The following is a 15,372-nucleotide window of genomic DNA, read 5'->3' as shown; positions in this document are numbered from 1 at the left end:
TAGTAGCCTACACTAGAACACTTACACAAAAGAATAAGACATTCATCAGATCTGCAACGCTCTTACACGCAGTTGAGATTCTGACTTGAATATTAATTTAAACTACTTCGTAATACACTCAATTCTTCCTGGAAATATTAAGATAAGTCAGAGGAGATATTTTGTCTAAACAGTTGCTACATTATCGGACTCTTGTCTGCTAACATTTGTCAGTGGTTCCTTTGCCTAAGCTCCATTGAATACAGATTAGTCTTCTGTCAGCCACAGAGTGTTGTGGAATCAAAGGTCCGTTGGCGCAGGCTAATTACACGCTGCTAGAAGGGAGTAAGGACCATGTAATCACGGAACAATTGTAGAGTCCAGAATAATTAAACTGTAAAACAGCTTCCTCACAAAGCTTCAAGTAGCACTCAACTCTACCTGCATGTGCAAGATAAGCTTAGCCTGATATGTCACTCTAAATTTGCAAATATTTTTCGTGCAGTAGATATTGTATTGTACTAGTAGTTTCTTACCCAGGGAACATTAACGGTCCACAAGTACATCAAACTTACTGTGTCTCAAATGTTTGATACTTATTCACTCAAAATGTGTTGAAGGTAGATTACTCTGAGGCCAAAAAGGTAATAATAATTCAACAGCAGATACAAAGCACAAGTTTTTATTTTATTAATATGCTCGTTATTGATTTAACGATCTGAAATTACATCCTCATATAATTAAATATGTCGTGTAAAACAAGATAGAGAATAAAGTTGCACAATACTCGCAACAGATACTCTTATTTTTATGCCAAAGATAGATTAACATTTGAAGTTAAAAATCTCTAGTAGACTAAAATCAGATCGATTATGCAAAATCATTTAGGATAGCAAAAAACTATGAAGCAAAATGTGCCACTGATTTTAATTCGAAGTGGAAGAAAGTAATACAGATATCAAACATTATTTGTAATACAGATATCAAACATTATTTGTTCTACTGGGTTGTTGCCTGTATCACACTTATTGCTCCCAGAGCTTCACATCTGATCATGTTAATGGATTCATTGCATTATTTTTAAATCTTATAATTCTCAGTATGGATTTGTGTATCAAACCAGAGCAAGATTTCGAGAAGATGAATGTGGAAAACCTTTCAAAACAATACAAAAATTTGCAAACAGACCCGACTATTGGAAGCTTAAGACTGCAACAAGGTGGTCATTGTTTCTCCAAACTGACAAGTTATTGTGTAGCGATTATAATGTCGAATGTTTCTTGAAAATCTGTAGCCATTCTCTTCTGTAAACTGTAGTATGGTACTCAAAAAAGGGCATTATTGAGTACATTCCCAGAATTCTGACTGGATCGACGTAGTTCAACTGTTGCCCAACACATTGGAAGCTAACTAAACTCAACATGTTGTAGTTGAGCAACTCGCTTCTTAAATCTTGTTTCACGTTTTCATACATAGCTTGCGTACACATATTCTCACTCATATGCCACCAAGCACACCACAAGTGCATTAGACAAACCAGATGTGCGAATGGATATTAACTATACGATGTCATAAGCAGATGTATGAGGTCCAAGATGTATGAGACAGGCGAAATTCCCTCAGACTTCAAGAAGAATATAATAACTCCAATTCCAAAGAAAGCAGGTGCTGACAGGTGTGAAAATTACCGAGCAATCACGGTTGCAAAGTACTTTGCAGACAAATGGAAAAACTGGTAGAAGACGACCTCGGGGAAGATCAATTTGGATTCCGTAGAAATGTGGGAAGACGCGAGGCAATACGGACCCTGCGACTTACCTTGGAAGCTAGGTTAAGGAAGTCATACCTACGTTAATAGCATTTGTAGACCTAGGGAAAGCTTTTGACAATGTAGACTGGGCTACTCTCTTTCAAATTATGAAGGTGGCAGGGGTAAAATACAGGGAGTGAAAGACTTTTTACAATTTTTACAGAAACCAGATGGCAGCTACAAGAGTCGAGAGACCCGAAAGGGAGGCAATAGTTGAGAAGGGAGTAAGACAGGGGCAACCCTGTCTCACTCCCCAATATTATTCAATCCAAATGCTGAGAAAGCAGTAAAGGAAACAAAAGAAAAATTTGGAATAGGAATTAAATACAGAAAGAAGAAAAAAAACATTTAGGTTTGTCGATGATGTTAGGGCATAAAGTCAAGCGCCGGGCGATGTTGTTCAATCTGTACGTTGAACAAGCACTAAAGGAAGCCAAAGATAAATTTGGAGTACGAATTAAAACTCAGGGAGAAGAAATAATAACTTTGAGGTTTGCCGACGACAATGTAATTCCGTCAGATACAGCAAAGAACCTGGAAGAGCAGTTGAATTGAATGGGAAATGTTTTGAAAGGAGGATATAAGATGGACATCAATACAAGCAGAACAAAAGTAATGGAATGTTGTTGTTGTTATGGTCTTCACTCCTGAGACTGGTTTGATGCAGCTCTCCATGCTACTCTATCCTGCGCAAGCTTCTTCATCTCCCAGTACCTACTGCAACCTACATCCTTTTGAATCTGCTTAGTGTATTCATCTCTTGGTCTCCCTCTACGATTTTTACCCTCCACACTGCCCTCCAATACTAAATTGGTGATCCCTTGATGTCTCATGTCCTACCAACCGATCCCTTCTTCTAGTCAAGTTGTGCCACAAACTTCTCTTCTCCCCAATCCTATTCAATACTTCCTCATTAGTTATGTGATCTACCCATCTAATCTTCAGCATTATTCTGTAGCACCACATTTCAAAATCTTCTATTCTCTTCTTGTCCAAACTATTTATCGTCCAAGTTTCGCTTCCATACATGGCTTAAGGTGGCAGGGGTAAAATACAGGGAGCGAAAGACTATTTACAACTTGTACAGAAACCAGATGGCAGTTATAAGAGTTGCGGGACATGAAAGGGAAGCAGTGGTTGGGAAGGGAGTAAGACAGGGTTGTAGCCTCTCCCCGATGATATTCAATCTCTATATTGAGCAAGCAGTAAAGGAAACAAAAGAAAAATTTGGAGTAGGTATTAAAATCCATGGAGAAGAAATAAAAACTTTGAGGTTCGCCGATGACATTGTAATTCTGTCAGAGACAGCAAAGGACTTGGAAGAGCAGTTGAACGGAATGGATGGTGTCTTGAAGGGAGGATATAAGATGAACATCAACAAAAGCAAAACGAGGATAATGGAATGTAGTCGAGTTAAGTCGGGTGATGCTGAGGGTATTAGATTAGGAAATGAGACACTTAAAGTAGTAAAGGAGTTTTGCTATTTGGGGAGCAAAATAACTGATGATGGACGAAGTAGAGAGGATATAAAATGTAGACTGGCAATGGCAAGGAAAGCGTTTCTGAAGAAGAGAAATTTGTTAACATCGAGTATAGATTTAAGTGTCAGGAAGTTATTTCTGAAAGTATTTGTATGGAGTGTAGCCATGTATGGAAGTGAAACATGGACGGTAAATAGTTTGGACAAGAAGAGAGTAGAAGCTTTTGAAATGTGGTGCTACAGAAGAATGCTGAAGATTAGATGGGTAGATCACATAACTAATGAGGAAGTATTGAATAGGATTGGGGAGAAGAGAAGTTTGTGGCACAACTTGACCAGAAGAAGGGATCGGTTGGTAGGACATGTTCTGAGGCATCAAGGGATCACCAATTTAGTATTGGAGGGCAGTGTGGAGGGTAAAAATCATAGGGGGAGACCAAGAGATGAATACACTAAGCAGATTCAGAAGGATGTGGGTACTGGGAGATGAAGAAGCTTGCACAGGATAGGGTAGCATGGAGAGCTGCATCAAGCCAGTCTCAGGACTGAAGACCACAACAACAACAACACATGGCTACACTCCATACAAATACTTTCAGAAACGAGTTCCTGACACTTAAATCTACACTCGATGTTAACAAATTTCTCTTCTTCAGAAACGCTTTCCTTTCCATTGCCAGTCTACATTTTATATCCTCTCTACTTCGATCATCATCAGTTATTTTGCTCCCCAAACAGCAAAACTCCTTTACTACTTTAAGTGTCTCATTTCCTAATCTAATACCCTCAGCATCACCCGAATTAATTCGACTACATTCCAATATCCTCGTTTTACTTTTGTTGATGTTCATCTTATACCCTCCTTTCAAGACACAATCCATTCCATTCAACTGCTCATGCAAGTCCTTTGCTGTCTCTGACGGAATTACAATGTCATCGGCGAACCTCGAAGTTTTTATTTCTTCTCCATGGACTTTAATACCTACTCCAAATTTTTCTTTTGTTTCCTTCAATGCTTGCTCAATATACAGAATGAATAACATCGGGGAGAGATTACAACCCTGTCTCACTCCCTTCCCAACCACTGCCTCCGTTTCATGTCCCTTGACTCTTATAACTGCCATCTGATTTCTGTTCGAATTGTAGATAGCCTTTTGCTCCCTGTATTTTACCCCTGCCACCTTTAGAATTTGAAAGAGCGTATTCCAGTCACAATTGTCAAAAGCTTTCTCTAACTCTAAAAACGCTAGAAACTTAGGTTTGCCTTTCCTTAATCTATCTTCTAAGATAAATCTTAGGGTCAGTATTGCCTCACTTGTCCCAACATTTCTACGGAATCCGAACTGATGTTCCCCGAGGTCGGCTTCTACTAGTTTTTCCATTCGTCTGTAAAGAATTCGCGTTAGTATTTTGCAGCCGTGACTTATTAAACTGATAGTTCGGTAATTTTCACATTTGTCAACACCTGCTTCAAATGGCTCTGAGCACTATGGGACTTAACATCTATGGTCATCAGTCCCCTATAACTTAGAACTACTTAAACTTAACTAACCTAAGGACATCATACAACACCCAGTCATCACGAGACAGAGAAAATCAAAAAAGGTTCAAATGGCTCTGAGCACTATGGGACTTAACATCTTAGGTCATCAGTCCCCTAGAACTTAGAACTACTTAAACTTAACTAACCTAAGGACATCACACACATCCATGCCCGAGGCAGGATTCGAACCTGCGACCGCAGCAGTCCCGCAGTTCCGGACTGCAGCGCAGAGAAAATCCCTGACCCCTCCGGGAATCGAACCCGGTAACCCGGGCGCGCGAAGCGAGAACGCTACCGCACGATCACGAGCTGCGCACTCAACACCTGCTTTCTTTGGAATTGGAATTATTATATTCTTCTTGAAGTCTGAGGGTATTTCGCCTGTTTCATACATCGTGCTCACTAGATGGTAGAGTTTGGCAGGACTGGCTCTCCCAAGGCTGTCAGTAGTTCTAATGGAATGTTGTCTACTCCCGGCGCCTTGTTTCGACTCAGGTCCTTCAACGCTCTGTCAAACTCTTCACGCACTATTATATCTCCCATTTCATCATCATATACATCCTCTTCCATTTCCATAATATTGTCTTCAAGGACATCGCTCTTGTATAGACCCTTTATATACTCCTTCCACCTTTCTGCTTTCCCTTCTTTGCTTAGTACTGGGTTTCCATCTGAGCTTTTGGTATTCATACAGGTGGTTCTCCTTTCTCTGAAGGTCTCTTTAATTTTCCTGTAGGCTGTATCAATCTTACCCCTATTGAGATAAGCCTCTAAATCCTTACATTTGTCCTCTAGCCATGGAATGTAGTCGCATTCAGTCAGGTGATGCTGAGGGAGTTAGATTAGGAAATGAGACACTAATATTTGAAAATGAGCTTTGCTATTTTGGAAGTAAAATAACTGATAACTGTCGAAGTAGGGAGGATTTAAAATGTAGTCTGGCAATGCCAAGGAAAGCGTTTCTGAAGAAGGAAAATTTGTTAACATCGAATATAGATTTAAGGGTCAGGAAGTCTTTTCTGAATGTATTTGCATGGATTGTAGCTGTGGATGGAAGTGCAACATGGACGATAAATAGTTTACACAAGAAGAGAATAGAATAATGCTGAAGGTTAGATGGATAGATCACGTAACTAATCAAGAGGTACTGACGAGAATCGGGGAGAAGAAGAATTTGTGGCACAACTTGACTAGAAGAAGGGATCGATTGGTAGGACACGTTCTGAGGCATCCACAATTTAGTATTGGAGGGAAGCCTGGAGGGTGAAAATCGTAGAGGGAGGCCATCAGATGAATAGCTAAGCAGATCCAGAAGGATGTAGGTTGTAGTAGTTACTCTGAGATGGAGAGTCTTGCACAGGATAGAGTAGCATGGAGAGCTGCATCAAACCAGTCGTTGGACGGAAAACCACAACAAACAACAACAACATCATAAGCAGTGACAGTATGCATATGTTATGATTGAGATCCGTTATTTGTGTTAACTGTAAGTGTGGAATGGCTGTAATATTTGAAGCGATTTGTTTATCAAATCACTAGGTAAATGAGTTTCGGTTTAGTTAAACACATCCTTTTGGTCAAAGCTAAGCTAAAAGTATAGTCTTCTTTAATTCTCGTCAAACGATATAAAGATAATGCATTATTACAGAATCTAATTTCAAAATTATCAGTAGTTGATTATGTAACGTATGTGTGTGTGTGTTTTTAGTAAAGGTCCACCTTGAGTAGTTTTTACTTTTAACCTATATCCTGCTAAACAAATCAAACTTCCTATAGTATCGGTCACTTTCAGTGCATCCATGGCCATCGATGCGTTTATCACACGTACTATCTCTCTCTCACCGGCTGCAGTTGGATACTGCGTGATCTGCGGTTCTCTTGTAGTATACCTGTTAATTATTATTTTCTACAAATGGCCGCTTTCGGTGTCCATTTTGAGCAACTTTCGTAGAAAACTAGTGCAACAAGACACTTACATGAGAACATTTTCGATTCACTGAACTGAAGTAAAGAAAAGTTTTTGAGCAAATGAAGAATTACATCTAAATATAATTTTTCCTGTGATTTTAGAAAGAACAGTATCTTGCAGTAGTAAAGAGTAAACGCTTGGTTAAATTTATTTGTTAAAACAATATGGGCATTTTTCTTTATTATTCCACTCCTCACAACATCTGTGCTATACCCTCCCAATTATTTTACATTTTTAATATACTTCTCAAATTGAAATGCTTACATAAATTTGGCATATCTTCATCTGCAAAGCTCATTCACAGGCAACAGTTAGTATACACGTTGCTCTCTCATTAACATTATTATTAATTCTTAGTAGTAAGTGTCTCTTAACACCCCTTCCAACTACATTGTTTAATTCAGTGTCCAGCAGCCACCAAACTTCACATGCTTCAAGCCTACGTAACAGGAAACTTTATTGATCTACTGTAGCTCTCCGATCCGAATTCACTTTGCACTTGCGAGTTAAAGCACCTCTTTTGACTTGCTTTCCCACAAATCGCAATGCAAATACCTCAAGCCAACACATTATCTAACGGTATTTTATAACTGTCCACATTAAGTATCTACATTCCATCTATCAGGTCTCAAATATTCTCCTCCCCTTCGCTTATAAGCACAGATAATGATTATTTCTAACTGGGAATAGCACGTAAGTGAGTTTACTATAATTTTACATCATAAAAGTTTTACATAAGAGAAATATGTATCAACAATTTATATTCAACTAAAAAATGCCTACAAATATAATATAAATGTACACCAGAAACAAAACAAACGGAGAACGTATCCACAAGATGTGAATTTAAATCGAACAGTACGTCGGAACCAATATGAAAGATTAAGCGTGTGTTAATACTGTGTCATAAATGTGTCATAAATATGATATATTACTGACGACTTCTTTATTTTCCTGTATCTGTTAGAGAACACTAGTAATAAATAAATTACTTTTCCGCTGCTGAGACTTATACAACGATTGCACTATGTAACACCCTGTGTCCTCGCAAACAGATTATTAAGCTTTTAAAATTTATTTTTACGCTTCCTTTTATGATGACGTGTAATTTCAGTCTAACGTTTCATAGCGCGCTTTGACATCCAATTAGTTTCCAGAATTTAAATTCATTAATTATGCTACTGTTACTGAACTCTAATGTGCCGTTACAGAGGAAACACAGCAAAGAAATGCAGTTCTGATTCTGTCCCAGAGCCCCCGGAAGACCTGGTGATTGTGGACGAGAAGGGCAACAACCGGACATCGGTCGTGGGGCCCTACACCGAGGGCTCCAGTCTCTCCCTCAGCTGCGACGTCTTTGGAGGTCAGTACACTGCGGCCTGTGCTGCGCCGGCTGGAATTATGTATCTGCACAAGGCGAGTAGTTGCGTGATCTTACTTCAGATTATCTTCCGTGCGGTCTTGGTCTGCACCGTGAACCACTGATCAGCATTTTTTGTTTTTGTCAATCTTTCTTTACACTATATTGACTGTCCATCTTTCTTTACATTCTGCTGTTCTTTTTGTCAATACATAACAACTTCGTAGTTCCGTTTTATAAGCTATCTGCTACTGTAACCTATAAGAGTCATGTATTAACACCTATGCTTTTTAATTCCAGCGTATCCTTTTCCGACTTCCTCTATACTCTATCTCTTTCCACTTTTCTTCTTTGTCGTCCATGTTTCTGATCCGTACTAAATCACACTCCAATTATCCGACTAAGATTTTCTTTCGATTTCACATATTACTTATTTCTTCCACTTTACAGCGTGCTTCGAAATTGATATTCTAGATATCATTTTTTTACTGCAGGTCATCCCGTTCTTGTTTAAGATACCTAGAGGTGTTTGATTTGATTTACTTGCTCCATTTTTCCAGTAGTGTTGTTGTATTTACCTTCCATTCCTATGACCTAGTAATCACATTGTTGGTTACCTTGTCATTAGAGTACCTGTGATACTCTTCAGCATTGGCATTCACAAATTCTACCATATGTTTCGAAATCTGTTCATCAAAATATTTTATGGCATATTAACTTTCACCTTCTGATAAATTCTTCACTTAGCATAAAAATTGTTTTACGACCTCATCCCAGTACTTACTTAACGAAATAAAAGAAAGACAGCATCTATTACAGGCTCGTTAGCTCAACATGTTTTCCGTTTTTGTCAGTTGTTCTTTCTCCCGATTCTGTGCTATTTCTGTTCACTCTCTAACCCCCGAAAATTGGTGAGGTAGTATCGCATTTATCAAATACTTGCTACTGAGTGTTTAGCATACCTGAACGGTTTAAAATTATGTCATTGTGTATCAATGACTTGCATTGATTTCATCTTCGTCGTGCCAAACAGTGCATATAATACATTTCATATGTACTTCTCTGTTCGCCTTCAGACACCAATCCTCATGTCATTCTCAATATTCCGATAGCGTTCTTCGATCTCCTTCCACTCAGCAAGATATTTTTGGCATATGTAGGAATGTAGACCTTCCAGCGTACACGTTTGATGAAAAACTCCTGGGTTTCCATCCTGTTGGCAGTGTGAAAGCTCTTCATCATTTTTTGCATAGCGTCCAAACCACCTTTAAAAACCACATTAAAAATTACGACTAATGAATACCTAGTACCTTCATGGTGTAATCATAGATATGAATTTCCATTGCTGTAAGGAGAGTGGTACGCATTATAGCGGCTGGTAAATAGAGTGCCCACATCAGAGTCTCCTATTAAAAACATTAAAACCTCTCACAGTAACATACTGGCTAGTGATAACTATGTGAAATATTTTGCCGTGTCCTTGAGAGGCATTTATTCCCGCTTCTAAACGTCTAAAATCTAATCACCCATTCTATTCTTCTGAATGTACAAAAAGATATCGTTTGTTTGTCACTGACGATCTATGTCCCAAAAAGTAATCATTCACTATGGATTAATTTTGGGCAGCCAGATCTCACAGTCATTGAGATTGTTTTTTAATGACAATGTTCTGTACACAAGATAAGTTAGCATATGTAATAAATACAGGTAACGCACTATATATTTATTCTCTAAAAGACAGAAATGATATTTTTCGTTAGTGATGCAATCATGGCATCTTCCATGGTTCGTCGGAATAGCTTCTAAGAGGCGCAATGCTGTTACGAAGATTTTTACTTTCCTTTATAGTTTCTCAAACTATACGAAAAAACGAGTAAACTATCAGCTTTGATCATGGCAGTCGCCAGAAGGAACTAGTTCTCACTCTTAATATTGTAGAAAGGCTGAATCTTTTTAAGTAGAAAATTACAGTGGGTTCCTGTTCAGTGACTATTATCCCTTTATAAAAAACTCAGGGTGAATGTAGAATGTCTTGTTCATTTACTGGCTTACGAGTGTTTATACACGAACGACTCAGCCATCACATAATATCTAACTATCACTCTGTTACACTTTAGAGGCTTCTCAACAACAATCTTCATATCTCCACAGTATTGATAGTACTTTGACGAAAATAACTAGACCTTTTCGAACTCTTGTGTGGTATTTTGTGGTGTCGCATAAGGACTCCTCATAGTTAAGAACTAAATGTATTTTACAAATTGTATGCCATATCTAAATGACACCATGTTGTCTGCGGAATTATCGACAGAAACTTCCTTGATTCCTTGTAGAGATATTCCATTCTTATAGAACTAACTGGTTCAAGCAACGCAACGGGCTATGTTCCTAAGATAAGAAGATAGTTGCAGACCGCATGATGACGACATACATACGCTAGGTACCATTTCAAAACTCTACGACAATTAAGTATGTAAATAGTACGACTGATTTTCTGTTTTGTCTGTTTCTGGTGATCTCATTATTAAACTGTAACCTTCGCCTCACTATTTTTATTGTCTGCTTAAGTCATGCAAACAACTAATCTTGTCCCGTTTAACTAAATTTGTGATATGGCCAGATATACCTGACTCATTGACCATATAAAATACAATATTTCTCTACGGCATTTGAGAATATGATCTTCAATTGCCGTTGGAGACGTATCAGCTAATGGGAAGGCTAAATTTCATACTAGTTTAAAGAGCGACAGGCTTTTTAATGAACAATTAAGAACAAATACTATATACAAATTATTTGTGAAATCTTTAGAATATATGCACTACCTCATAGGAGCTCATTAGCTCTCTACTGGAGCAAGTACTTTTCACAGTACCCACAGCCTCGAGAAGACTAGATCGACCGTATTGGCTAATTGGTCACCATCTTCTTCTTTTATTGAAAAATGGACTGAAGGATTTTACATTATGTCCACCGTGGCTCATTTCCAGGAATGTCAAAAATGACCAGAATGAGATATTCACTCTGCAACAGAGTGTACGCTGATGTGAAAATTCCTGGCAGATTAATCTACCAGGAAGGTTCAATGTCAAAAATGATCACAAACACAGGAGGAAGTAAGATTATTTGCCCGTCACTTCAGTATTTCCGCTATGGACATACACACTGTAACTGCAGGACTATTAGATTTTTTAGGACAAAGAGATGCACGCATCCTGTATTCAGGGTAAAAGCGTTCGTGAAGTAATTGGCAGATAACAGCTTAAGCTTTCAGCGGCACATGTATAAGGTCTCAAAGCATAATACTGATACATGGAGGACATCGTTTTGAGAACAACTCAGTGACTTTACCTAGTCCTCTTAAAACCACATCTAGCAAGTATACGTCACTGTAGTTGGGTGGTGCACGATATCGTCATACAAAGATTCACCATCATTACGGACTTATGAGTCTCTTACCCATAGTTGGATGAGAAACAGTATCACCATACGAAGGCTCACGGTCGCTAGAGACATTTGACCCAATGACAGTCTTTTGAAAGGGCACGGCCGATTTCCTTCCCCATCCTTCCCTAATCCGATGAGACTGATGACCTCGCTGTCTGGTCTCCTTCCCCAGACAACCCAACCCAACAGTCCGTTACCAGGTGACATGACATCCTGCGCCTGACAGTAAGCAATGTGACTGCTTATTCACCCCGTATAGCAGAAAGACAACGATGTCCCTCGATTATAATTTTGGTCTCTGGGAGGTTTCTGTTGAACTTAGTCTACTTATAAGCTTTGATCACAAGAGATATGTGATGTGCAGGCAAACCAGCACCTACTGTGGAGTGGTACCGGGAAGAGCGACTGGTGAGCAACCAGTCGTCGGTGGTGGGGAAGGGCCGGATGCGCGCCCAGCTCACCATGCACGGCCTCACGAGGGCCGACCTGCTCACCAGCCTGCGCTGCAGGGCCTCCAACAACGACCGCCGCCCGCCCAAGGAGGCCGCCGTCCTGCTCGACATGAACTGTGAGTATCAGCTACTTCACTGCTGACCTGTCTAGTCACTGTCTTACGAACATTTCATCCGTGTTACTCGATATCTTTCTTGAGTACCATCTACTCCGCTGTTGACTTGTTTTGGCACTGTGTCATTTTGCTGATCACCTGCCTTCAGCTTTACCAACTCTGGCACTGCTCATTTGCCTTGCCATTGTGAGACAGACGATGCACATGTGTAGCCTGACGTCCACTGTGAGTACCAGCTACAATGCTGCTGACACACATAGTCTTGTGTCATGGACGTTGCTCCATGTTAATCAACATCAGCCTTAAGTACCAGCTACTGCACTGCTGAGCTTCGCACAATGTCAAGGGCACTGAATGCTCGACATCAACCGTGCGTACCAGCTACGATGCTGCTCACCTGCTTAGTCATAGCGTGATGGGCAACGCATCTGTGTCGCTCGACATCAACAGGGAGAAACAGCTATGTCCCGATTCACCTAGCGATTCACTGCGTTTTGAGCCACGAATTCATGCTGCTCGACATTAGCCAGAGTACCAACTGAGTTGCTGATTACCTGCCTAATCGCCATGTCACGAACAGTGCACTCGTGTTGCTAGGCATCACATGTGAGTAGTAGCTATGATGCTGCACAACCAACTAGAGATTTTGTCATGAGTCATACATCCATGTTGCTCGACATCAGCTGTGAGTAGGATGTATGGCACTGATCACTTGCCTAGTTACAGACAATGCGCCCATGTTCCCAGACAACATAAGTTGTGAGACTACACACCTGTCTACTCGCCGTGTCATGGGTCATGCACACGAGTTGCTCATCAACTATGAGTACGATCTAGTCATTCTGCAATGGACATTGCATCCATGTTTCATGACACCAACCAAGTGTACCAGCAGCTGTGCTGGTCAGTTGTCATTGTCTCATGGACATTGCACACATCTTGCTCGACACCAGCTCTGAGTACAAATTACTGTATAGCTCATGTCAAGGCAACAAACATGCGTACACTCTGCAGAGTATGTTGAGTTACGACAGCTGTATGTGGATGAGCGTTATCGTGTTGAAAAACACCCCTGGGAATACTACTCTTAAATGGCAACACATCAAGTTGAAGCATCACATTGACATGCAATTTTGTAGTCAGTGTGGCTGGGATGGCCGCGAGAGTGCTCCAGAAGTTGAACAAAATTGCATCCCACACGATAACTCCAGGTGTAGGTCCAGTGTGTCAAGCACGCAGACAGGCTGCGGTTGCAGGCACTCAACTGGCCTCCATCTAACCAACAGATGGCCATCAGTGGCACTGAGCAGAATCAGCATTCTTAGGACACTCAACACATCTCCCATGTCTTGAAACGAGCTCTCGTTTTACACCACTGAAGTCGCAAATGGCAGTGGCTCGGTGTGAATGGAATGCGCGCTACAGGGCACTGATTCCGAGCTATCGGTGAATTAACCGATTTGTAACAACTCGCTGTGTCACTGCGGTGCCAACTGCTACTCCAGTTGTGGCTGCAGAAGAAGTCCGGTGCGCTAGTGCCGAACGTGGTGGTCTTTCCTCTCGGTATGGTCACGTAGCCGTATGGACCCCAGTCTTCCTGCGATCGTACATTCTTGTGACCAGCGCTGCCAGCAGTTACATACAGGGGCCACATTCATGCCAAGTGTTTCTCCAGGAATGCAGAAATAACATCCAGTTTCTCGTACCCCTGTATCGCGACCTCGTTCAAACTCAGTGAGCTGTAAATAATGGCGTCTTCGTCGCCATAAAGACACTCGTGACTAACGTCAGCTCACCACGTCCAGTTTCAAATATAATCGTGTATTTAAAGAAAGCGTGATTTACCCTCTCATAGTGGCACTACTAGCACCACTCTCACGCTACTGGCGAGATATTTGAATAGACATCAGCCGGCTGCGGTGGGCGAGCGTTTCTAGGCGCTTCAGTCCAGATCCACGCGACCGCTACGGTCGTAGGTTCGAATCCTGCCTCGGGCATGGATGTGTGTGATGCCTTTAGGTTAGTTAGGTTTCAGTAGTTGTAAGTACTAGGTGACTGATGACCTCAAATGTTAAGTCCCATAGTGCTCAGAGACATTTGAACCATTTTTTTGAATAGACATCAACTTTCGATTGTGTAGCACAACACTTTCTTGGTGTTGCTTCGTTGCTTTCCGTCAGTGTATAAGTAAACGGACCAGGGAAAATTCCGTCTCACTGCGCCTAATCCTATTGTTGACGATCAGTTTTGGCCAGCGTTGGTTAACAGAAGAAACTATTTTCCGTGATTTCATTAAAGAAGTGGCTGACGGAGCGTTACTTGGTGGGCGAATGTGAATGTTTTTAAACGCTCTCACTAAGCAGAGACGTTAAGAATATGAAATATTTCCTGTGACAGCGTCAATGAAAATATTACGTGCCCACCAAAAATGTCGATTACTATCTCGTGTCAGCATCTCACTTTTTCCAAAGTAAATCTTGTTTGCAATTTCCCTTTCATATAATTTCATAAATTCGCTATTATACCTTAAAAAGGCACATCTAAACAGGCAACCGTATTTGATTGTGAATAAGAGTTCTGCAGTGAAGATGCAAGTGACAAATTGTTTAAAATTAGGAGTAGAGTATAAAATGCGTTGTCGATGGCTCTCCCTTGTGTCGAGCGCATGCAAACATAACGTAGGTATAACCGAGTTGATCCTTTTTGAACAGTTACAGCGCTCCATGACGTTTATGAGTCATAAATTGTAGTGGCACTCATTTAATCTACGTCGACCACGAGCGCATTTCACATCGTAAAACGCAATTGCCCGCAGCGTTTGTTGAGGCTCTAGACGCTAACAGACCTGTCACCCGCGATCATCCATTCAAATGAAAGCACCAAAGCACATCTACTAGCTTCAGTGACACTGTACAAGCATATGGGAAATCTCTAATCAGTGATAAAGTGAAAAACTGAAACTGCATCCCCCTAACACACACTGAGAGAGTGGTGTAGAGACTTGAAGCTTGCACAATGGCTGATCTGCACGTTTCGTGATAAGAATCCCGAATCGAACTTGATTTTTATTAGTCGGCCTTTAGTCATGTGTGTGATACAAAATGTCACATCTTTCCGAATACTTTTGGGTTAGAAAGTAAAGAAACTTTTCTGATTTCTGCGTGTTTAGAAATTCAACTAATGAGTTCATTAGCTATCTTCTCGTGTGCCGTACGG

General features: G+C 40.5%; 1 protein-coding gene across 1 annotated transcript in view; it reads left to right on the top strand.

Annotated features, from left to right (window-relative positions):
• The window catches only part of LOC126481775 (hemicentin-2-like), a 699,774-nt gene that overhangs the window by 427,196 nt on the left and 257,206 nt on the right, over nt 1-15,372 (top strand). The window contains exons 4-5 of the mRNA XM_050105729.1: nt 8,034-8,144; nt 11,953-12,156. Coding sequence (XP_049961686.1) covers nt 8,034-8,144; nt 11,953-12,156 — 315 coding nt within the window. The remainder of the gene's footprint in view (nt 1-8,033; nt 8,145-11,952; nt 12,157-15,372) is intronic.

Source organism: Schistocerca serialis, chromosome 5 (assembly GCF_023864345.2).
Source record: "Schistocerca serialis cubense isolate TAMUIC-IGC-003099 chromosome 5, iqSchSeri2.2, whole genome shotgun sequence".
NCBI lineage: Eukaryota > Metazoa > Arthropoda > Insecta > Orthoptera > Acrididae > Schistocerca > Schistocerca serialis.
This window is presented reverse-complemented; position numbering and strand designations above follow the sequence as displayed.